This window comes from Thunnus maccoyii, chromosome 16 (assembly GCF_910596095.1).
Source record: "Thunnus maccoyii chromosome 16, fThuMac1.1, whole genome shotgun sequence".
NCBI lineage: Eukaryota > Metazoa > Chordata > Actinopteri > Scombriformes > Scombridae > Thunnus > Thunnus maccoyii.
In genome coordinates, this window is record NC_056548.1 from 6,424,575 (window position 1) to 6,447,657 (window position 23,083).

Here is a 23,083-nt window from a genome sequence, read left to right on the forward strand (position 1 = left end):
TTAAAAAGACTGTTACTGTGGAAGATATCCACTTTATTTGACTAACTCAGACGGTTGAAGCCTCATATTACTGTGGATTTTGTCCTCCATCATAAGCACATTTGAAGGGGATCTTTTAACAGCCGGTATGAACAGGAGGATTATGATTACAGCGAGGAAAACCTGTTTCGATGTTAATTCCGGCATCTGATTGTTGTTTTAAGACAGACTTAAAAAACTGTGAATCCGTCCTTTAACTGACAGCAGCTGGACTTCCATTCATAGGCTTCAAAGATAAAAAACACACAGATTGTGAAGGAAAAAGAGAAGTAACTAGTCCTAAAGTGATGAAACGAATCGTGCTGCAAGTAGTGCCGATATGAACACACCAATAAAAACCACTAAAAAAAAAAAACAAAGACCATGAAGGGAGCGTGGAAACGGGAGTGCAAGTGAAAAACAAAAACACAGCAGGAGAGAAGATGTCACTGTCCATGAGCGGAGTGGGAAAGGCGTTGATGTGATGATGAGGTCCTTTAAGTCGGGGGGGAGGTGGGGGTCAAAGTTCAGATTGTATGAGCAGAGAAGCAGCACCTGTGGAGAAGGCATGAGCAGAGCGGAGCAGCGGAGGATGTCGAGTCGAGACGACTGACAACGCGCGCCTGTTTTCTTGTTTGTCTTGCTAAGATTCAACGTCTGTCCTTTGCATCCTTAGTGTTTTTTCTTCCCGAGACAGCGACATCGAGATGCGCCGAGTCACAACGTCAGAGTTTTCTAAACTGCTATAGACCAAAATTAATCTTTAGTATGAAAAAGAGCCACAGACGACCTGCAGAGTCATTCAGTGAACGAGAGCTTAAAAGGTTCAGACTTCCAACTCTGTCCTCAGTCTGGATGGGAGTCTTACTTTGCTCGTTTTTGTTTTGTTGCCTCAAAGTCTTTTTTTTTTTTTTTTTTTGCATTTTTATTTTTAAGTTCAGGGTCAGAGAGGCTGAAACTTTCCATCAAGTGGCTGCAGCCTGATCAAGGGTCCACAGCTGTAGTCTTCTCCTCCTGTAAATCTTTTTTTCCCACCCAAACAAACTCAAGTCTGCTTCACATCTGCCGACCTGGGTGTAGAAGTACTTCAAAATATTTTCTAAAGAATTCCTTTTATCCCTCTTAGGTGCCAAACGGGAGAGGCTTTCCGTACAGATCGACTACAAGAGGACCAAGAATATCACAATATTCAACTAAAGTTAATTTAAGCTCTAATACTGAGATTTATTAATCTTGTGTGAGACGTCTGTATGCGGTAAACTCCACCTGTCTGGCACGCTGAGCACTTTAAAACAAATGCCGGGAAATTCAGGGTTCCTACAGTTTGAGATTCTTTTTGAAATTTTGATTTTTCGTTTAATGGTTTTGATATAATTTATACCAAAGTACACAACTTTGCACAATAAATATCTGCATATTAAATGAGAGGAGTCTACAATCATAGAAGATATGTTGCATAAACAGAATACAGGGGCAGTGCAATTCTTTTCTACATTTTTACTGACTTTTTTGCAACTTTTGTGCAACTTATCAAACTGGGAAAACACTAAATGCTTCTTCTATATATTTCCAGACATTCCAGATTTGTGCAGGAACCCTGATTATTCAACTACTTCTGTACCCAGGTCTGCAGCGCGTCGTTCTCCGGCAGCACCGGATGCTAAAACTTAGGCTGGTAAAGAGCTACTCGTCCGCTGAGGCAGCCCGAGGCCAGCTGGCAGTGCGTCGGGGAGAACTTGGTGGTGAGCACGACGTCGCTGTGCGAGTAGATGGAGCGGATCTCCCTGAGGCAGCTGGTCTGGACGGGCAGGCAGTCGGCGAGCTCGCCGCAGCGCTCGTCGAAGGCCAGCAGGCGGACGCCGTAGCCGTACGGGGAGCAGATGAGCCGTCCGTCCGGGCTGAAACACAACTCCTTGATGTAGCCCCTCCCCACGTTGGCCTCCTCGATGTAGTGGGTCAGGCGGAGCGAGCAGCGGGGGGAGACCAGCGGGCGGGTGGGCGCTCCTTCCTGGAACTCGTACACACACGTCCACTGGAGAGAGACAGAAAGGAAGATAAGATAGCGTCACAGCGGCGCCTGGAAGCATTAATTATGTTTGTGTCATCGCTGGAAAGACACTTGACGTTGATCCCGGATCTAAAGTGAAACCAGCCGACGATTAGAGGCTTTTTATAGTGATGCTATAACAAGCAGAATCCAATCACCAAACATAACGAACTGTGAATAAACGGCATTTTAAAAAGCTGAATGCGACAATGTTTAATTCTTATTTTGGTTCTGGTGATGATACAAGTGTACTAAAGAAAATAAACTCAAGTATAAAAAACTGTAATTTTAATAATTTCTGCATTTAATGTTTGAGCTTGTAGGACTGGATGTCATGCCTCAATACTTTTTGGGTAACAATTGAAATGTGTCCCTCAACATACTGAAGTAGCTCTTGTTTTGCTTTTTCTTTTAATCAATAGTTCCTGATTAATCAAAATTTTGCTAATTTTAGACAATTTTATTTAGTCAAAGTTCTTGTCAGCAGTTTCTGCTTAGACAGCATCTGAAATCTTTGGCTTCTTTCAGTAAATAAAGAGTTTTGTAAAACGAAATGTTTATATTTTTCAATTTTTTAAGTATTGAAAAAAGTATTGTTTAGGTATTGGCACCAAAAGTCAGGTAAATCATTGACACGAGTACCCAAAAAATCTACCATCCTTATGAGCGAGTTGATCAATTTTGTAAAAAGAAGAAGAAAAGACAATCCATTGTTATGATTTTTGATTATAGGCTTAATGACAGATACCTAATGTTCACCATCTATGTGGCTACTTTTAAAGAAAACTTCCTGAAATTCCCCCAAACAGGAATTTTTTTGTTTATACTCAAAAGATTTTCCTTGCATTATTCCTATAAGCTGAAGTAATGATGATGCCGTTCCTTCTAGACAACAAGAGGTCATAGAGTTTATAAGTCTATATGTATAAAAACAGTCTTATTTCAGATCATCCACATATGGAGAATCATTCAGTAAAACAGCTTTGAGACGACAGGTGTATCTACAGCTGACTGTCTCTCACCTCCTGGTCGTCCATGTTGCTGGAGCAGCGGATGAGCGTGGCCCAGCCTTTCGGATGGAGCTGCAGGGAGGTGATGCAGTTCCCTCGGTCCCGCTCTCCTGGGATCTCCGGAGTCAGAACCTCCAGGCTGTTCCTGGGAGAAAGACCTGCGAGACACAAAGTGTTTGAGAACTTTACAGTCTATCATCGTCACACCTTCAGAGTAGAACCTCAGCAGACATCAGTTTCTCAGTTTTACTCCATGAGTGTCTCTGACCTTCTCTATGTGGGTGGAGCTTGCTGGAGTCGTTTCCTTGGCGAGGAGTTCCAGCCGACCTGGACGCTGATGTGCCTCCATCTACAGCCAAAAAAAAAAAAAAGGTCAAAAGTCTTTTTTTTCTAACTTGAACCAACAGCAATGTGGCTTGTAAATGTAATATTTAGTCACCATGTAAATAATAATGACAAATACACATTATAGGTTATCAAGAGCCCAAAGTGTGACCTTAAAACTGCTTAATTAATGTGTAAAATGGCTTTAAAAAACCCAAAATATTAAATTTACACTGACATCAAATGAAAAAACAAAGTAACTTTTTGTATTTCTGAAACTGTAAACAGCAAATGTCATATTTCTGCCTGATAAAGGGACTAAAAACGATTATTTGAGTCTTGTTCAACCAAATGTAAATAAGTGTAAATTTAACAGACAATAAAAAAATTGGAGAAAAAGTGAAAAGACACACAAAAAAATAGAAATTATAGAGTAAAAATGGTTCAAAAAAAGAAAAAGGTGATAAAATAAGTTAAAATATGTAGAGATTGTTTTTAAGCATGAAGAGAGACTGTGATCTGACCTGAGCTGAGGGGGGTCCGTCGTGCTCGCAGCATGCGGTAGCTGCCCACCTCGAGGGACTGGGTGAGGTCCAGGTCGTGGAGGATGAGCAGGTACCCTGAGGAAGTAGAGATGAGCATCTTGGAACAGTCGGGCGTCAGGCGCATCCTCATCAGGTATCGAGTGTGGAAGAACTTTTTGTGCGGGCAGCCGTCCTCTGTAAATCTGCAGAGGAAAGACAGATACAGACGGTTTGATGGCGTTTTGTTGTATAAGAAACAATCCACTGTGAGACGGTTTGTCTGGATCTGTTGCATATTTCAGGAACGTCAGAATCATCATCGTCGTCTAATTACAGCCCCAAAATACCCCATTCATGTCTATAAATGTTGCAAAGTTGCAGGTTTTAGTACAGAAAAGAGAAGTTAATTAGACCAAAAATGAGCTGACAATAATTAGAATAATCAATTAACCATTATGTCACTTATTAAGAAAAATTAGAAACATTCACTGGTCTCAGCTTCTCAAATGTGAGGATTTGCTGCTTATCTCATTATATATTTATAGCACTGTAAAATGAATATATTTGAGTAAAAGAAGAAAGAGAAAAGATGTAAACTTGGTTTCTGGGACCATGAAACGGCCATTTTTCACTATTTTCTGACATTTTAAAGACTCACCAATCAATCAATTAGTTCATTAATCAGCGATTTTTTTTAAAATAATGAAATTAAACAACAGCTGCAGCCCTAACAGGGTGAACAACTCATTGGCTGTGTCTGGAATTACACCATATTTAGTGTATAGTCCGTCAAACTCGAGCACAGCAGAGTCAATGCACAGATGTCTCAGCTTTACCTTCTTCAGTGTGAAACAGTACTTCAGTTTTGTGGCATTTCTGCAAGTTTGACGGAGAAAACTAAATAAAAGGAACAATCTAACTGATTTGGGTGTGCAACCCCTTCTTTGTGCTTTAGTAGTTCACACCACAGCCCCCTTTTTTTTTTGTTTTTGGTTGAGGGACATGTTTTTTTACTTCCACTTTGTGAACAGTATCCAAATGTGTGATATTTATGCTCTATACTGTGCTCACAAATCCCCACAATGATACAAAAGATTATAATGTAATATGTTGCATTTTGCAGATGACAAAATTCCTGTCAGTGAAAACTCAAAATCCATAAATGTCAGAAATCTCAATTTATTGCTACAGAGTGAAAGATGTATAGATGATAGTTAATGAGTGAATGAGGGACACAGCTTTTTATTTATATCACATTATCAAGATAAACCGGAGAAGATGTGCTGATATATACACACACAAATACATGTACATGACGCTCACACATGCACACACACACACACCAACCTGTTAGTGTCCCATGTGATGACGTTGCCGTCGAAGCCAGACGTGACGAGGAGACGAGTGTTGGTGTCGTACTCGATGTTCTTCACCCAGCTGGCGTGGCCGTGCAACGAGCAAACCTTCGAATTCAGCTTTCTGAGATCCCATAATGCAATGGTGGTGTCGTCAGAGCAGGTGGCAAACAAACGATTGTCCAGAAACCTGCAGGGAGCAAGAATTTCATTTAAGATTCTCCAAAGACGTGACTCCGGGAAGCAGTTTGATCACTCATCGTTCATCTAACAAAAATGCGTGTTAACTGCATAAACAAGAAGGAGGATGTTGCACTCTTACTTTAAATCCTTCCTAGACAATTTGAAGATTATAAATATGCACCTTATGTTGTTGACACAGTCCTCGTGGGCCTCTGTCAGGGTTTTGATGTGTCTGGATGAAATAGGATCAAACAGCAGGACTTCGGTCTGCTCGCAGGCCACAGTCAGCACAGACCTGAGCGGAGCAGACACACAGATCAGAGACGAGCGATCGCACAGAGCTGATCTCTTTGGCCATGTCACATCAGCTGATTTATTTTGTTTTCAATTCACGCACAACATTCTTAAGATTTATGACACCGTTTGGATCCAGATCATAGACGCTGATGTAAAAAATAATGAAGCAAACAGAGCAGCAGGAAAGAAACACTCAAAGTTCAGATCAGATCAGATAAGATAATACTTTTAGCAGGAAGGCATCTTAAAAACACAAAATAAACATAATAAAAACACAGTAAGACATTTGAACACTATGCAAGCAATTCATAATAAAATAAAAGATGTATGTTAAAAAGGAGAAAAGAGAAAAATAAGTAAATAAAGTGCTGAGCTGTGTGAGGAACCAAGAGGAAATAATAATTAGAGCTGCAACAATTAGTTGAACAACACAAAATTAATCGCCAACTATTTTGATAATCTATTAATCGTTTAAGTATTTTTTTAAGCAAAAGTGCCAAAAGTTTGCTGGTTTCAGCTTCTTAAATGTGAAGATTTGGTGCTTTTCTTTGTCGTACATGATGCTTATCTGAATATATTCGGGTTTTGGACTTTTAGCCGGACAAAATAAGACATCTGAAGACGTGACCTGGGGCTGTGGGGAACTAAAACTGATATTTTTCACTATTTTCTGATATTTTACAGGCAAGACGATTGATTAGTAATGAAATAAATTGTTAGTTGCAGCTAAAATGATAATGTATTAGAATTAAGAGCACATATTGCACATGGAATGAATTAAAACAGGTCTATTGGCAAAAGAAATCAATTGAATAAAGTGAATATAATGTATATTTACACTCTACTACATCCCTGACTGTGATGCAAAGGTATTAAGAGGGGGCGTCACTGTACCAACAGTTGTAATAATATAAATGAGATTAATTAAAATGTGCCATAAGATGAATTTTCTCATTAAAGTCCCAAAATATCAAAGTCTGATGTTGAGCAGCTTCAGGATGTTTTCATCTCCTGCAAAAATGTTTGTTTCCAGAAAGACTTTACTGTGTATGATGGATATACGGCGGTAGATTTGTTTCATAATAACTCAATTAAATCTCCCAAGGATGAAAAAATAAATGAATTATTGAATGTGAGTAAAAAGTCATTTGAAACCATAAAAGTCTTCCGATAAAACTATACAAGAGCGCTGCATTTGATTACATTATTCTCCACTTTTCTTTCACTGATGAGCTTTTCTCTTGTGCTGCTGATCACTGTTGATTTTGTTCAATTATTAGGAACACGTGCAGCATGTTTAGTTCTGTCCTGGTGTCTGATGAGCCCACAAACAGAATTTGACCCAGACTGGTGGTCACAGCTTGACCTGGTTTGGCTGCAGGATTAATTTCTTACACCTGCTGTCTGGTCACTGAGGGCTTGAACCTTAGTGGGCTCTTTGATGGAGATTACTGAGAGCGGCTTGTGCAACACTTAACGGGTTTTGTTTAGTGAAAACATAGAACTTAAAGTTGTTAGTAAGATTGTGAAATTAATAGTTTATAGTTGCCAAGTCAAAAACATGAATTGAATGACCATGAATCAGTCAAGAGAGATGTGGCATATGGTGCTATATTATAAAAACTGTACTTTTCCCTGTTTGAACTACCTTGTACAATGTGCTTTACCAATACTGTACTTCATTATGATCATGCAAATAAAGCCTATTTGAACTGAATTGTATATGGGGGTGAATTTAATGATGTCAATTCAAGCACTTGCCAGGCTCATTTATCTACTCTTTTCAATACATTTCAAAGCACTATTTCATATTTTAATGATTTTCAAGGCCAGTGAAGACCCGGTGAGAATGAATATTGTGGGTTAAGGGCCTCAAATGTTGTCTTACCCGTCCGGGGAGTACTCCAGGTTGAACACCGCTCCGTGAGTCTGAGTGCTCAGGTTGACTGACTCTGCAGCCGGATTCATTGAGCAGTACAAGCTGGTCATTGTCCTGAAGTTATCCCTAGCCGGGTCCACAAACACCCCCCGTCTAATAGTCCTGCTCTGCAACCAGGAAAACAGACTATTCCCCCTGATGATGTCGGTGCCACCGCCACCGCCGCCGCCCCCTCCTGTCTCCGGCGCGGCGGCTGGTTCGCTGCTGGGCTCTCGCTCCTCAGGCGCCGGGGAACTGGCGCTGCGCGCCGGCCGGTCCGGCCCGCTGGTCCCCGGCGGTGTAGGAGAGACCCTCCGAACGATGTCATCCTCCTCGTCCGAATCGTCGATGTCCTCGGGGTCTTCCTCTTTGTCGGAGGCGCCGCCGCTGTTGTCGGGCCTGTCCTGCGACTCGTCGGCGTCCTCGCTGTCGCTCTGGTGCTCCGAGCTCATTGTAGCTTCTCCAGCGTCCACACAGCCGTTTGTGTTTCGGGGTTCAACGGCGAAAAGTCGACTGACTCCGGTCACCTACGGAGCAAGAAACCCGAGTCTTCCTCAAACTGCTCAAGGCGCCATGGCGGTAGATTTTAGCTGCATTGGTTACAGTGGCCAAATTATATTTTGTTGTCAGACTTGGCAGCGCCTGCGCCGATCCGCCGCGCGTCAAACTAGACAGAGCTAGCTACCGAATGCTACCGGAAGATAGCTAATTTAGCCTTCAAAATAAACGCGCACATTGATTTTTAAAAATACGTCGTGTGCGTTTTAAATAAAAACAAAAACGTAACAAAGCCATATCCAGTACGCAGTATAATCACTGCTGATTAATTTATAATGTGTTTTTGTTTATTTGTTTTTAATTTAAAATACGCTGCAACGTGCGTTTTAATTAATAAATGTTTTAAGCTGAAGCGTCCAGACGGAAGTCGATTGTATTTAATCTATCTAACTTGAAGTTTTTCTCCTCACCGTAAACAAATGCAAAATAAAAGAAATTACGAAGTTCCGCTTCCTTGTCCTCTTTGAGGCGCACTGAAGTTGTTTGCCTCCACCTGCTGGATAAATGCTGCATGATCATCTGTGTTTTACTGTAGTATATGAAGGATGGATGGAGGTAAATACACTGTCATGTATTGATCTCTGTGTAAGAAAATTCTAATTTTTAAGGGCTGATTCTAACAATTTAATTGATCATTTGATGTTACTGTGTCTGTTGTACAAATATCTCATTCGTAAAGCCAGAACACGTCCTATTCTACATATTACACATCTGTTTTGTGTTAAATTACAAACTTTCTATAATTCTATGAATACAGTTTTATAGTTTAAAAGAAGAAGAAAGTCTTGAGTAATCCCTCCTATTAAGGAATACTGTCGAATCGAATTTTTGGTCATTTACATTTGTTTGTTTGTTTGAGTTTCATTTTGAAGTTTATATATTTTATTATCCTTTTTTGCTTTTGACTTATAGGTTTTTCATGATCCCTCTACTGTGTGTGGAAATGGGCAACTTTACCTGAACTGTACACCATCTAACATCATAAGCATTAATACACTTTTAAGAAATAAAACATTAACCTTCAGGTATTAACCTGCGAAGAAGCCCTGGGGCAATAATAAGATTAAAGCACTCTTTCATGCAGACTGCAGGGCACTTAGAGCAACTAATTTACACTTAATATTGAAAGAAAATTCAAACAATATATTTACCTTTTACCTTGTCAGACTGTTGGTCTTGATTACATGTGTAGCCTGCTATATAAGCATAGAGGTTTGATGAAGAAGTTTATTTTGTTACTTTTTCAAAAAACTTGGCACCGGTGCAAAATGACAACAGACAATTTTAGGCTGTATATTCAAATGAGAGTTGACATGCTGAGACAGTATCTGTACTATGGAGCATCTGCAGCACAAACAACACACTGCCTGGAGGCGCTTTTACATGAATGTGAGACAAAATTACAGTTGTGGTAGCCTATTGATGTTCGCATGCCTCCACACTGTGCCCCACTGTGTGTGTGTGTGTGTGTGTCTTTATGTCTGTATGTGTGTGTGTGTGTGTGTGTGTGTGTGTGTGTGTGTGTGTGTGTGTGTGTGTGTGTGTGGTCCAGATATTCTTCATGTTGTGGGGACATAAATCTTTACACAGTCATGCACTCGTCTCCCTTATGGGGACAAAAAGCAAGTCCCCTAAACGTAAATCATTCATTTTAGGGTGAAAACTTGGTTTAAATTCAGATTAGTTTGGGGTTATATTAAGGTTAGGGTTAGGGTTAGGCATGTAGTGGTTATGGTTAAGATAAGGGGTCAGGTGTGAATTGAGGTTAGCTTAAGGTTAGGGTTAGGGTTTGGGTTAGGCTGTCCACAATGAATGGAAGTCAATGCAATGTCCTAACAAGGATAGCTGCGCAAACTTGAGTGTGCAAACTTGTGTGCATCCTTGTGCCAATTCCGCTGCAGTTAAGAAAACCACTACATATGACGAAGAGTAACGAAGAGTGTTTGTTTTTTGTTTTTTTACCTGGCTTGGAGTCATGTGGCGAGACATGGAGGGCAAATGAGGCAGGGACTCACTGTGGTGACGCACCCTCTTGAGCGTTCACGTGCACGCACGCACTGTGGCACATACATAAAAGAGAACAAACAGCTGAACTCTTCCGGGGGCAGACGGCAAGAATGACAAGAAAGCGGGATGCTGCGCTCCATCCAAGCGGAGCCGGTGCCGCGTTTTTACGCGTGGCTGCAGGACCGGGCCCATCCACAAAGACCCCGAGCTTTCCCGAGTTCATCCTGATTATATCAGTGATGCTGCTCGTCCCGGTTCAGCTAGTATCAGCTCATCCTCAGTGCCTGGACTTCGAGCCACCTTTTAAACCTCTGTGGCACCTGGAGTTTTGCACGCAGTATGAGCAGTTTGGCTGTTGCGACCAGAAAACGGACAATCAGATTGCAGAGAGATACTGGGACATTATGGACCATTTGGAAGCGGCGGGTTATGAGCTTTGTGAAGACATGTTGAAGGAAGTCATGTGCCAGGTAAATATTTTTCTGCTGTGGTTGTTGGTTAGGGGCGCTACTATGAGTGGCTATAAAAGTTTCTGGCACAGCATAGTTATTTCAAAAATTTAAACATTGGCTGATAATTACTTAGGTCTCTTCACCTCTGCAGAAATCTTGTCTAATATTTATAGCTTCAGTTTGTCTGTGATTCACCATCTTAAACCAAATGTATCATGCAACTCCCCAACTTTTGGACTTATTTTAGTTTTATCTAATGGAACAATGTTAAATTAATGGTTGGTCTCACATTTATAAACAGATCAAAGTTTAAGTATCACTAATGGGATGAACATTACTATACATAAGTGCTCCTGTTTGTGGTATAATTTATTACAAATTTTAATTAGCAAAGTTTTTTGATTGAAATAGTTGAATGAATAAAATAACTGTTTTTTTTTTAGTCTAAGTGTCTAATTAGAGTGTTTTATGATTGTAAGAGAGGAATAAGCATAAATTCCTTCATTGTCAACACTGCAAGCAACCAATAGACATAGACATGTGTCTGAGCCCAACACCTTGGCATTAGCTTTACATTGCTATGTTTCCACATTCCTATGACAGTGGCGTGCATAGGGGAGGGCAGGGGACGCTTCTTTTTAAACCTGCCTGTTTCCTATAATGGGACACCATGCTTTATTATAATGTCAGAGTCTGATCACTAAAGATCCTCTGTTTAAAGTGACCCTTTAATTTTCACCCTTGCCCCTGCCCTAAAATGTCTCCTGTTTGTCCCATCCAGGAGTGCTCTCCGTATGCCGCCCACCTCTTTGATGCTGAGGATCCGTACACACCTGTCAGAGAGATACCTGGCCTTTGCTCTGGCTTCTGCTCCGAGTTTCATGGCAAATGTCGCCATGTGGTTAAATATTTAACTGAGAACCAGCTGCTGCAGGACACCTGTGAGCGGGACATGTATACATTCTGCAGCATGATCGACCTGTCCGACCAGGACTACTGCTACCCCAATGTTCTGAAGAGCACTGACCTCTCCAGCAACCTGGGGCGGGTGGTGGAGGACCCCAAAGGGTGTCTCCAGCTGTGCCTGACTGAAGTGGCCAACCATCTCAGGAACCCTGTGTTGATGCTGCACAGCAGCGATGACACACACAGGATGTTCATCGCAGAGCAGATGGGCTTTGTGTGGGTTTACCTGCCTGATGGCAGCCGGCTGGAGCAGCCCTTCCTGGACATGACCGGGGAGGTGCTCAACACACCTTGGCTGGGGGATGAGAGGGGCTTCCTGGGCATGGCCTTCCACCCAAAGTACCAGGACAATGGACGCTTCTTCATCTACTACTCCATCCAGATCTATAGTGAGCCAGAGAAGGTCAGAGTCAGTGAGATGAAGGTGTCTGCCCACGACATGAACATGGCTGATCCTTACTCAGAGAGGTATGTAAAGAAGTGGCTTTGGCGATGTATATGTCTTCATCTACTCTTTCAAACACTATATAATGACTATATTGACATTTACCCCTGAGGTGTAATTGCACCAAAGCCTGCATTAACATGTTCTGTGCATAGTACAGTACGTCACTTCAAGGTTGGCCCAAGACTTTCTGGGGCCCTGAACACAATTAAAATGTCTTATTTCTTTCTTTCTTCTTTGTTACAGTTATGCCTTCACTTGACAATTAAAATAACTCAAAGCAAAAAAAAATGGAAAAAAAAATGTAATTCAAAACAAATTCCAAAAAGTGATGTTTGACCCTCTAGTTTGGTTAACTTTACTATTCCAGAGGGAAATTGTTTTGCAGTGTGAGCAAAAAATCTAACACATCAACAGACAATGAAAGTCAAGTCAAATTATAGAACACATTTAAAAACAACCGACATCAACTAAAGTCTCTACGGAGAGATTCAAATTATGGGGTAGTTTGATTGATGTTACAATCAAACAAAAACACAGTCATAAATAAATCATAAATAAGATAGAAAATCAGACAAAAGCACAACATTAACAGCATTGCGCAAACAACAACTGAAATACAAATAAATAAAAACCAGATTGTGGGCAGACGTCATGCCATGAAGATAATTATGAGGCTAATGAGGAGAGACGGGTCTTTAGACAGGTTTTAAAGACAACAATGGAGGGGGAAGAACTAATTGTTACTGGCACATTATTCCAAAATTTGGGACCAACAACTGAGAATGCTCGATCACCTTTGGTTTTTAACTGGAATGGAGAGCAGTGATTGGTCAGCAGATCTGAGGGGTCTGGAGGTGGAATAAGGGGATGAGCAGTTCAGAGATGTGGCCGGGTGCCAGTCCACACAGTGCTTTAAAAACAAAAAATCTTAAAACCAAAACATAGACATAGTTATGAAAGGGAACATTAATAAAAGTGTGGATAAAATATATAAGAATGGGATTAAATCTTAAAAACACAACCGCATTGCACAGAGAACAAATAAATAATAGAGAAAAAAAAACAACATAGGACGTTCATGAAAGACACCCACAATAATTGTGTTGCTCCTTTTCAAGAAATAAGACATAATTTGGTGCATGGTCCCCCTTAAAACAACAACTTGTCACTTGTATTCTTCAGTTATTGAACATATAAACATTAATGGTTTCCCCCTGTTTCTAGTTTCAATGCCAAGCTAAGCTAAGTGGCTGCAAGCTGTAGTTGGTTTCTGCTTTGTGAGGACTGTCTTGTTGGGTTTGATTAGATTTGATTGACAGTACCCGCAACATAAACAAACAATCCACCAACTGTGAAGAGATTTTGATTAAAATTTTGATTGGTACATGGAAGTATGTGACATCAGTGGAGCCACGCCCACTTCAAACCGGTGAGAAAAGCACAGAAAAAAACATACAAATACAGAAATCTTAAACATGAAATCAAAAACTGGTCTAACTTTGGCAGATAATAGTGTGTTCATGTGGGACGCCAGTGCTCAGAGTACAAAACTGGATTTCAGGAACTTAAATTTAACAGAAGAATCCAAAGAAAATTTACATTTTCAGTTTGTTTGGGGGCCTCGGTGGCTGAGGGGCCCTCTGCAGCTGCTGCTTTTTCACTTAAAGGGCCAGTTCATCTAAGTTACAGAAACATCTCTTTCCAAACAGTATGCCTCCATTATGCTGGATAATTTTCTTAGATGGAAAGTAGTTCCAACGGTAATTTTTCAATGCTGCAGAATTCGCTATTCACCTCCATTGTATTGGTGTGGCAGCAAAAAATCTGATTATCTCAAAACAAGGGCAAAAAAAACTTAAACTATCTGTGTGGCTAGACAGCACAAGAGATGTGATAAAATCAGTTTTCTGTATTTTGGGTGAACCGACCCTTTAATGCCCAAGGCCTGCTCACTTATCACTTCTTTCTGTACAACAAATAATTACTGGATATGGAATGAGTGACATTCACTAAAGCATCAGTTATGAAGAGGTAAAGTCTGGATGAAAGATGCCCTGTGGGTGTAGAATCATAGCAATCAGATATTGTGTCTGAAAAACCAAAATATTACCGGAACTGTGTGTAATTGCACTGAACTACATCATTTTTTTATAATCAGGGTCATTTTAGAGATTGAGGAGCCTGCTGCGAACCACAACGGAGGCCAGGTGCTGTTTGGTCTGGATGGATATTTGTACATCTTCACTGGAGATGGAGGGAAAGCAGGGGATCCGTTTGGGAAGTACGGCAATGCACAAAACAAGTAAGGTGCTTCAAGGTTTGAGAGAGAGATGTTCAGAGCTGCAATTATCATTATCGATTAATCTGGCAAGTATATTTTAATGAACTGTTTGGTCTGTGAAATGTCAAAAAAAGTGAAAAAACTTCCAGGTGACCAAGGTAACATCTTCAGGTGTCTTATTTTGTCCAACCAAAGGTCCAAAACCCAAAAATATTCAGTTAATTATCATATTTGAGAAAAAAAGCAGCAAATCCTGTCATTTGGGATGTTGGAACCTGACAATGTGTAACATTTTTTCAGAATTTTTGCTTGAAAAATTACTGAAATGATTAATTAATTATCAAAATATTCAGTCTGACGATCAACGAAACGTTTCATCTCTAAAGATGTTCCACCTGAAGGCCTCTCAAAAGGTGCTACGTCCTGTTTTTCTCCTACACAGGAGTGCTCTCTTGGGGAAAGTCCTCCGCATCGATGTGGATGGAAGTGACTCTAGTGGGAGGCAGTACAGGATCCCCCCTGATAATCCATTCATTGGGGACCCAGACGCCCGACCAGAAGTGTTTGCGTACGGCGTCAGAAACATGTGGCGATGCTCTGTGGATCGCGGAGACCCGGTCAGTCGCTACGGCAGAGGCCGGATATTCTGTGGAGATGTTGGTCAAAACCGCTACGAGGAGATTGACATCATTGTGAAGGGAGGAAACTACGGATGGAGAGCCAAAGAGGGATTTGAGTGCTATGATTTGAAACTGTGCCACAACTCATCCTTGAGTGAGTATTTTAAAGTACAAATTAACTTTCCCTGAAAATAAAACTAAAGAGCTATTTTCTGTGTCTTTCCAATCACCACCTGTCTGTTCTGCCACATTTTGCCGTTTTTAATCTGCTTCGTTAAATTCAGTGCCTCTTTCTCCACCACGACAGATGACATCCTCCCTATATTTGCATACAGCCACCATGTTGGGAAGTCTGTAACAGGGGGATATGTGTACAGAGGATGTGAATCACCCAATCTGAACGGCCTGTACATTTTTGGCGACTTTATGAGTGGGTAAGATTGCATCGATCTGAGCCAAACAGTTCGCTGCAAACTGTTGGGTGAAAATCTCTGTCAGCTTTTTTAGGAGTGAAGGAAAAACAGACTTGTTTTCTCAGCTTGTTTGTTCGTTTGTCGTGTATTTTTGAATTGATTAAAAAAATCTGTGTATTGTGAATTAATTCAAATCCCCAAACTGACACGATTCACAATTGCTTAAAATTTGGCTTTGGTTCTGATGTCTATTTTGATCCACTGATATTTTAACACACTGTTTTCACATGTTGTTTTGCTTCAGATGTAAGATTTGTTCAGGCTCTTGTTTCCGACTTGAATTAATTTGGTTTCCTACATTTAGATTGTGTTTATAGACTCAGGCCTTGACTTGAGAATGTCGTAGAACTCAAATCAACAATCTGGGGGAGGGAAAGAATGGCACTACATGTACTTGCAAGTCTTTACCACCCATCCTCATTAATAAATCGGTATATCAGTAACAAAAAGGGAAAACTTCCTGGAGTCTTTGCTGGTTGCATGTCTCCAGGCCAAGAAATAGTCTGTTGCATAACCCCCCTCCAGAAAACCACAATTCTTCAGTTATTGTACACAAGATATAGAACAAGATATAACAGTTTCTGGATGCAAATTTTGCGTACAGACATGAGAGTGGTATCAATCTTTTCATCTAACTCTTGGCAAGAAAGCAAATGAGTGTATTTCACAAAATGTTTTACCTTTTTCTTCAATATTTAAAGTGAAGAGGGTTCCTCCTTGGCAAGATCTATACATCTATACATCCAAGAGTTTCTTCTGCTACTGAATATGTGTGTTGGGTTTATACACCATAAGGTCTTAGTTAGTTGTAGTCTTGTTTTAGCATCTCATAATGGTCTAAGTGCTGTTTCAGAGGCTTTTACTCCTCTGTACATTCCTGTCGATCTTGCAGGCGAATTATGGCTTTAGAGGAGGATAAGACAACAGGAAACTGGAAAGAGAGGAGTGTGTGTATGGGAGAAACAAAGACGTGCTCTTTTCCCGGACTCATCAATCATCACCACAAGTTTATCATCTCATTCGCTGAAGACGAAGCAGGTAACATTCGATCAGATTCACAAAGCGTGTCGCACTGGATTCCAACACGATGCTGATCAGATTAACGTTTCTGTTTTTTTTTTTTTAGGGGAACTGTACTTTCTGGCCACTACGTACCCGAGTGCTGGGTCACCTTTTGGAACAGTTTTCAAATTCATGGACCCATCCAGGTAGAGTATCAGTCACAGCTTATCATAAACCATGTGTGGTGTGATTATAAAACCTGCAGTCAACTGGGAAAAACCATTCACATCATCTATCAAGTAGTACATGTGGGAATTTTGTTTTCTTAAGGCTTTTATTTCCCCATCATGTCATCATTAACTTAACTGCCAACATGGCTACTGTGCATCTTGTAATATAACTGTTAAAATAGTCTTGAAAACAGCTTCTTTTGTTCTTTTAGTAGTTATGAACAGATGTAATCTCTTTTCTACATGAGTAATATATAATTACCAAGGACTCCATCATGAAATATTAAACAAAAGTTATCTTGTTCTGTTCTGCCTAAATGTGCACCTTACATGTGGGAAAAACATACCTGATTGGAGCAATGATTAAAAAACAGATTCCCTTTTTTTTTTTTTTCCAAATCACACAATGAGTTTGATCACATTATCGTAGATCACCTGGAGTGAAATTGACCAAAAGGGGCATCTCCACCTGTAAAGGCTGCACAGGTGATAAAAACGAGTGCTCCTCTTCCACTACCCTCCTAGAATATAAAAATGATCATCCTGTAGTCTTTCAAGCCAGTCAAGACTCAGTCGCAGCCACAGCTTGCTCTTACACATTTTTAACATAACAAAACATATGGATATACTTTAAAGGTTAGGATCTGAGCAGTGTTAAAAACTGCCTTTAAAGGATAAGGCTGGCAATTTTCTATATTTTTGTTATTGTCAACAAATCTCATGTGTAGAGCCAAACCAACAATTGATGAACTGATCCTTCTTACAAGTATTGTGTGTGTATCCAAAGCCTGATATATCTTATTGCTCAGTGCCATAGAGCCCTGTTGTTGTTCAAAAACAGCTGAAAACACGTCAATGAGCCATACCGCTGCATGTTTTCAGTCTCCCGAGAATTGCTCCGTGTACGGCAGACGCCACTGAGCATGTGCGGGAACACAGTTCTGTTTACAGAGCTTCACTAGCTTGTTCTGCTAAATATCACAACTTCTTGACTTGGTACTAAAGTTCTTTAAGAACTTTATAATGTAGTACAAAGTCAACAACTTGCTCATCCTCAGTGGTGGCTGCTGTACAAAGAACCTCTTTCCTGAGGCTGAAAATGTGATCACTGTTAGTAGTTTTTAGAGCAGTCTCTAAACAAAGTGATGTGCCAAAAACTCTTTGTAGGAACATGTCATACAAGTTCAGCAGTGTGGCTCACTGATGTGTTAATGGAGGCTAAATCAGGCTTTGGATAGATAGTAGATCAGTTCATTGTTGGTTTGGCTCTGAACATGAAATTTGTTGATAATAAGAAATATATAGAAAATCACCAGACTAATCATTTAATACAGTTTGAAACCTTTTGATAGATCATTATGTTTCTTCTTTCAAGCTTACTGCATCTTATTTCTAACATCTAAATATATTTACAAGTTGTAAAAGCTCATTTTGTCCCCAACCGTAGCTGATGAAAACATCTGGGGGAATCTTGATTCCCTACTGTGTGTAAAACTATTGTGTGAGTTATTCACAAATGTAGAAAAGAATATTAATTTTGTTCAGTGATGCATTTCTTTTTTTGAAATTATACAACAAACAGCTGCCAAAGACCACACAAGGTTAATCTGCGTAAAATATAATGAGACAGATTCCCGCAATGAGTGTTTGGCTTTAAAAGTAGTTCATCTGGTTTTAAGTACCAAACACGTAGGTTTGTGGTTTGTGGGCCAATTTCTTTGGAATATAAAATTGAAGATATTTTCAATGACTAATACAGTCCTGTTTGAAGAAATACAAGATCTCTTAACTAGCGTGTTCTGTGGTAACTCATGACAGAGCTTATGTCATTCATCAAAGTGGTCTCATGATCCTCTCAAGTCATGAAATCCTGATGCTGCTATGTCATCACAAAATTAAGTAACATAAATCAGAACTTTTCAGGACAACTGATTGTAATTTTTCAAGGGCTTTCAAGGCAAATTTCTTGACTGTTTAAAATCCGCATTAAGCTGTATCATGTTTTATCTTTGGAAAGGGTTGTTGTTGCTTAACATTACCTGATATGAACTCTTGTCATCCTCCTCTCTTCTCCTGCAGGAGAGCTCCTCCGGGGAAATGTAAGCAGAAGCCGCTACCGGTCAAAGTGAAGGGGAAGAAGGTTCCTTTTGTGCCAAAGGAATGTAAGTCACTTCAGTTTACCTTTGCGTTTTTATCGCTTCTTATATCTTAATTTATTTTCACAATGCACATACGCTTTGTGAAAATCTTTTTGAAAGGGATATTTTCTTTGACTGGGCTTGAGCCACTGAGATTGTACCTAAAATTGAAATATCTTCATGTTCATCTTTTAGAGGGAAAATAGTTTTGGTTCAATCAAGGTGCACTAAATATAAACAACATATTATCAAGTCAATTAAATTGATGTTTTAGAGTTACATCAAAAAAACACATCTAGCCAACAAGTCCTCAAAATTAAACAACCACATAGGTCGTTTGACCCACAGGAGTGTTTTCTAATCAGGCGCCTCTATCAGCAGTAATCGGCAGGACGACATCATTTGACAAATCAGATATTTCATGATGTGACAACGCTGTTGTTAAGGTCTGGTTGGGTTTAGGCACAAAAAAACACTTGGTTGGGGAAAAATCATGGTTTAGGTTAAAATGATCAATTGAAACGCGGTGTGTGTTAAAGTTACTACTTCCTTAAAGTTAGGCAACCTTCGTTGTCATGGCAACGGGAAACACCACGATAATTGTAGGGTTTTTTTTTGACAGTTTTTAAAAAACTGTCTGAACTCACGGTTGGAAAGGAGAAGCAAACTGCGGTCTCTTGCAGCAGAGTCCACTAAGTCCACTTTTTGGAAGTTAGGATCTAATCAACCACCCAACTTCTGCTAGATGGTGTCTGTTTACTCAACTATAGGTCGTTTTTGGCGACTGACATTACGACCTGTTGTGTCGTTTTTCTTGGGAGGACCGTCTCCTTATGTCAAGCCAAAAAATTGCTTACTGTCACTGTTTAGTCTTTAATACCCTTGTCCTGAGGAGAAGCTGCTTTTTTTACTCATTTCATGTCCATATGCTGCCGAATTGTACAATTGAATTTAGGTTGTATATAAAACTATAAAAAGCAGTCTTCCATTTTTACATCAAATATATTTAAAATAGAAAGAGACAAAGAAGGAAAACATTTCAAACATTTTGGCCTGTTTTCAGAGCCAAACTTAATCTTATTTCAGCTTTTTTAAAATGCAACATATGTGTGGCTGCAGAGTTGAATAAGTAAAAAAGTGGAAAATGGGTACTTACTGACATGTGTGCCATTTCAGTGACTGTGCTGGACACAAAAGAAAAACCTACGAGACCGCCGCCAAGAAAATTCAAACTGACCACCAAACCACCTGTGACGAGCAGTGAGATCAAACCGACGACTGCAGTCGGCGCGACGATGATGAGCACCGCTTTGACACTGAAATGGAAATCAGCTGATAAGAAAGTGAGGAAGAAAAAGAAGTTAAGACCTCAGAAGAAAAAAAAAGTGCTGAAAAAGCAGGTGGCTGATGGTCTAATGAAGAACAATACTTTAGGACAGAAATCGAAGGAAGGAGAAGAAAGAAAAGGAAGAAAAAGAAAGAAGATCACTGCGATAAAACCTGTCAGGGACAAAGTAACACTAAACTGCAATCACACGGACACAGCTGATTTACAATGTAACACTTTAGAAGCTCCAAACAACCTGAAAGACAACACAGTCACCACAAAGAAAAAGATTCATCGGAGGAAAGTGTCACTGAAACGGATCAAACATGAGAAGAACAGCGTAAAGTCGAAAAAACCTGCGAATGAAAATCATACTTTCATGAATAAAACCGAGACAAACTTGAAGAAAAGAAGCAGCACAACGAGAAACCAAACTCAGGTAACAAGCAACCCAGGAGGCACTACCGAAGCACTTTGAAACATTATTTTTTATTATGACTGAGTCATTATTCACATTTATTTTGTTTATGTTTGTTTGTGAAAGAATCACTGGTTAAGAGTCACCAGAAGCCGGTTAGCTTAACTTCACACAAAGACTGGAAATAGCTTCATATCTACTGTATATATGTAAGAAGCACACGGCTGTTGCAGGCAATTATACATGTAATGACACAGTTTCCTCTGCTTTTTATTTTTCACTGTCATAAAATCATCGGTCCAAGTTAATCATCGCTCTGTCTGTTCTTTATAACATATCAAATAGGTTTGAAGTGGAAATGATCAGCAAACAGAAACAAACTTCTAACTTACTGAAGCACGTTGTTGTAAAATTGCTCTAATTTTACAGCACATACAAGTGTTCAAAATAAACATTAGAAAGTGTGTGTGTGTGTGTGTGTGTCTCAGAAGCCCTCTTTGATTTCACTCCGCACCACTGATCATAACTGAAACCACTTATCTGGTGACCCTTTGGAGGGGCCCGACCCCTAGGTTGGGAACCACTGGACTGAACTAGCTAGCTGTATATAAAGTAGTTGAAACTAGCTCCACCTCCAACAGCTACAAGAGTAACATGCTGTTCTGACACTGATGCTTCAGTGTTAATAACCGAATGATGTCATATATAATAATATATCAGTCAGAGGACCAAACTACTACTTTTACTGCAATACTTTAACTACAGTTTGTTGCTAATACTGTCCCGACAACTGTTACAAGTTATGAATATTTCAACCGAGGCCTGTTTTAAAACCAGGGCTTAAGAGTGTTTTCTGTTTCTTTACACTCCTCTGGACAACTAAAGTAATGTCGCCTTGGAAACTTCAGAGGCCCGTCCATATTCAAAGGGTCCCAAGTACTCATTAACCTCCACATCCAGCACCTCACCCACCCAAACTGCTACCTCTGCAGAATCAGTACAACAAAGAAATTACACTGATTGAACTGGATAAGAAGCATGAGAACCAGTTTAAGTGATGGTGAGTGTAGATTTGTAGGTAACTCTACTGTGTGTCCTTTGTATGATGTCATGTATGTTGAGGTTCTTCAAATCACAGGACCCCCTCAAAATTACAGACCTACAAACAGTAATTATGCATTTGTGCTTAAACATCACCAGTTTAGATGACATAGTGGCGCTACACAGCTTTGCTTCCTGGACTTGTGACTGTTGTTTCAACAAAAAAATCCACTAATGTTTCCTCCAAAGTACCTATTTTGAGACAGTGAAAAGGCCCAACAGACATTTGGAAGAGGCTCTTTCCTGTTGTGCAACAGCTCCTATTAGCTCTGTTTGTTATTAACTGTGGCTGCTCCGTTAGAGGGGCGACACTTTGAAGTGTAAGGACAACGGCACTTTTCAGCAGGGCACTTTCCTGACATGTGAGGTGACACACAACATGATGACCCCTTTTAAACGGGATATTTGCAGGTTTCAGTTTTCTGTCATTTTAGTGGAATTCCTTGCAATTAAGTTGACATGCGTTGAGTTGCCCAACATGGAAATAAGTGAATGAATTCAAATGTTAGGAACATTTAGGTAAAAACATATGTTGCCTATGATATTTGCTTTTAACCACAGAATTGAAATATCAACTTTTGACTGTGTATCACATTATAGTATCATCTGAAATTGACTTTATAGTTTTCATAACATTATTATCTGACCAATCTTAAATAGTACCTCTTTATTATTTAATAAGAGAGAGATCATTCTCAAATCTCAGCATCCAGCTTCTTGTGTCCACGGCAGAGGCACCAGCCTGTCTGTAGTGCCTTTAGGCAACTCTGTGAATGTTTAGTCCACTAAATCCACTGAACATTTCCTGAGAATCAACAACATGTTGCAGTTTGGCTGAGTAGCTGAGTGGCAAAATCCCACGTAATGCCACGTGGCCTTCACATTAGATTTCTTTTGACTGTTCTGGTTTTCTTCTACAGCCTGAAGTCATGTACTCAGGTGGGGTAGAGACTCTATATTTACTGGAGTGTGAACATTACTACATTCTGTAGTACAAACTACTATGAAATGTAGCGTACTATATACTGTAAAGTATCATTAAGATAACAGAAGTCATCCTTCATAACACCAGATGAAAAGACTTTGATGCTTTAGTTCTTTTTCTGTGGTAGAAATCTATATTTTTATGAACCATGTTAGCAGTGCAGCTCCAGTGATGTTGGTCTGTTGGTCTGTCATGAAACTTTGTACAGACATCCATGGCTACCAGAGGATGAATCCTGCAGACTTTGGTGATCTTCTAACAACGATGAGGTTAACATGTGTTGCAAACTATTGGATGGATTACCATGAAATTTTGTACAGATATCTGTGGTGCTCAGAGGATGAATCCTGCTGACTTTGCATCCCAACACTTAGTCATTCTCTATTACTCATGAGGAGCAG

General features: G+C 40.0%; 2 protein-coding genes across 2 annotated transcripts; one reads left to right on the forward strand and one right to left on the reverse strand.

Annotated features, from left to right (window-relative positions):
* Positions 1 to 894: 894 nt before the first annotated feature.
* On the reverse strand, positions 895 to 8,363 carry wdr32 (WD repeat domain 32). Its single transcript, XM_042388287.1, has 7 exons — positions 7,647 to 8,363; positions 5,643 to 5,756; positions 5,271 to 5,468; positions 3,924 to 4,126; positions 3,344 to 3,424; positions 3,088 to 3,233; positions 895 to 2,050 (listed from the first exon to the last, which is right to left on the reverse strand). Exons 1-7 carry the CDS (start codon positions 8,126 to 8,128, stop codon positions 1,679 to 1,681), a joined length of 1,596 nt encoding a protein of 531 aa, XP_042244221.1. The 5' UTR covers positions 8,129 to 8,363; the 3' UTR covers positions 895 to 1,678.
* A 1,564-nt stretch (positions 8,364 to 9,927) lies between these two features.
* On the forward strand, positions 9,928 to 21,012 carry hhipl2 (HHIP-like 2). The gene is made up of 9 exons (XM_042388555.1): positions 9,928 to 10,711; positions 11,475 to 12,127; positions 14,266 to 14,409; positions 14,831 to 15,162; positions 15,316 to 15,442; positions 16,374 to 16,519; positions 16,608 to 16,689; positions 18,793 to 18,875; positions 20,028 to 21,012. Exons 1-9 carry the CDS (start codon positions 10,352 to 10,354, stop codon positions 20,654 to 20,656), a joined length of 2,556 nt encoding a protein of 851 aa, XP_042244489.1. The 5' UTR covers positions 9,928 to 10,351; the 3' UTR covers positions 20,657 to 21,012.
* The last annotated feature ends 2,071 nt before the right edge of the window (positions 21,013 to 23,083 follow it).

Bases quoted from the DNA above. Each gene is read 5' to 3' on its own strand.
- wdr32 (XM_042388287.1), bottom strand. From the start codon at position 8,128: ATGAGCTCGGAGCACCAGAGCGACAGCGAGGACGCCGACGAGTCGCAG. The intron at 5,757-7,646 runs GTAAGACAACAT...TGCTCCGCTCAG, and splicing joins CTGGAGTACTCCCCGGACGG to GTCTGTGCTGACTGTGGCCT. The intron at 5,469-5,642 runs GTGCATATTTAT...TGCTCCCTGCAG, and splicing joins GACTGTGTCAACAACATAAG to GTTTCTGGACAATCGTTTGT.
- hhipl2 (XM_042388555.1), top strand. From the start codon at position 10,352: ATGACAAGAAAGCGGGATGCTGCGCTCCATCCAAGCGGAGCCGGTGCC. The intron at 12,128-14,265 runs GTATGTAAAGAA...TTTTATAATCAG, and splicing joins GCTGATCCTTACTCAGAGAG to GGTCATTTTAGAGATTGAGG. The intron at 18,876-20,027 runs GTAAGTCACTTC...GTGCCATTTCAG, and splicing joins TCCTTTTGTGCCAAAGGAAT to TGACTGTGCTGGACACAAAA.